Here is a 1357-nt window from a genome sequence, read left to right as displayed (position 1 = left end):
AGGGTGACCCCGCCTCTCGCCCGGAACGTTAGCTGGAGAGGCACCAGCACCCCTCCTGACCCCACTGAGGGACAATGGTGTAAAGAAAATGGATGGATGGATTAATAACATGGTGAAAATATGACTGAAAAATGAACACCCACATTGTTTTCTTTCTCACAAGCTAAAGGAATACAGTTATTGCTGTTGATTTTTTACTGCACTCCATAGCCTCCATAACAATAATTAGGATCTCAAGTCTTAATTTCTGGGAATGTGGAGAAAAGAGTTTAACTTAGATTTATATTTATTACCTTTCAACAGAGTGTTGAGGCACCCAGTCTGGCCAGAATAGGCAGCATCATGCAGAGGAAGCCACCCGTCTTTGTTTTCCTTCAGCAGGCTGTGGGAGGAAGATGCTGCCAGATCCTTCAGAGTTTCCACATCTCCGCGCCTCACGGCAGAAAACACCGGGTCAGCATCCCTAAAGGATTATAAACACCAGAAAATTAGGATTACAGATGTAAAATAAAACAACATCCTTCAGGATTTTACATAAATTCCTCTTATTCCGTCAAGTTGACGAGAAAAAGCTGTAATGTTTGTGATGCGCGTTGTGTTTCAGGACAGCAACCGCAAACACCGAGCCACCATAAACGCATCATCCGCTCAAACAAAGACTCACTCCGGCGGTTCTGGAGATCCTCCGCGCCGCGGATCATCTCCGCATTTACGTCCAGCGTTTCGGAACTGCGATAAATAATCGGCGTAGCTGAATTTGGTCATTGTTGGCGGCGGATTTTTCGCAGCGAGCGCCGCACAGGGCGCAGCTGCTGTCGGATTATTTTGGGAAAGAAGCGTCAGGCTGCGGCTTGACGGCTGCAGCCTTATATGTCAAAGACATCCAGAGAGATAAGGCAGAAGATAACGCTGCTGCTTTTTCATTCCAGAACAAACCACAAACTTAAAAATAACACATACAGTGATTGGTGTCGTGTTTTTTAAAAAGTCAAAGCAACTTTTTTTCAGTCCACATCGACTTGTAAATGTAAAAGTATTTACCAGAATGACAGAAACTTTGAAAATGGTCACAAAATAGCGAGGCAAGGTGTATTTGATCTATTTTATGGAGCTACATTGGGGTCATAAAGGTTGTTCAAATCTAAAACAAAATGAAATGGAATATATATTCCAAAGAGTGAAGGAGGAAGAGGATGTGGAGGACAGCATCACTCTGGCTGCTGAGCCGCAGAGCAAGAAGAGCAAAAAGAAGAATAACTCAGCTAAAGATGGTCAAGACGTGAACACCGAGGCCAAGGCTGGAAAAAGAAGAAAAAAACAAAGAATATATATTCCATTTCATTCATATATATATATA

The 1357-nt window shown here is 43.0% G+C and overlaps 1 protein-coding gene and 1 long non-coding RNA gene across 3 annotated transcripts in view; one reads left to right on the top strand and one right to left on the bottom strand.

The window, feature by feature from the left end:
• Positions 1-525, top strand: part of LOC103458935 (uncharacterized) — a 1307-nt gene extending 782 nt beyond the window's left edge. Inside the window, exon 3 of the long non-coding RNA XR_532646.1 lies at positions 304-525. This is a non-coding gene — a long non-coding RNA (uncharacterized LOC103458935). The remainder of the gene's footprint in view (positions 1-303) is intronic.
• The window catches only part of asb2b (ankyrin repeat and SOCS box containing 2b), an 8523-nt gene that overhangs the window by 4613 nt on the left and 2553 nt on the right, over positions 1-1357 (bottom strand). The window contains exons 1-2 of one of the 2 annotated variants that reach the window (XM_008400081.2): positions 665-1002; positions 294-463 (exon numbers count right to left, since the gene is read on the bottom strand). In XM_008400081.2, the coding sequence (XP_008398303.1) occupies positions 294-463; positions 665-765 (271 nt within the window). In that variant the 5' untranslated portion in view covers positions 766-1002. Of the gene's footprint in view, positions 1-293; positions 464-664; positions 1003-1357 lie in introns of those variants that run through there. The other variant, XM_008400080.2, reaches the window with a different exon arrangement.

The sequence above is a fragment of the Poecilia reticulata genome, linkage group LG22 (assembly GCF_000633615.1).
Source record: "Poecilia reticulata strain Guanapo linkage group LG22, Guppy_female_1.0+MT, whole genome shotgun sequence".
NCBI classification, from domain to species: Eukaryota; Metazoa; Chordata; class Actinopteri; order Cyprinodontiformes; family Poeciliidae; genus Poecilia; species Poecilia reticulata.
This window is presented reverse-complemented; position numbering and strand designations above follow the sequence as displayed.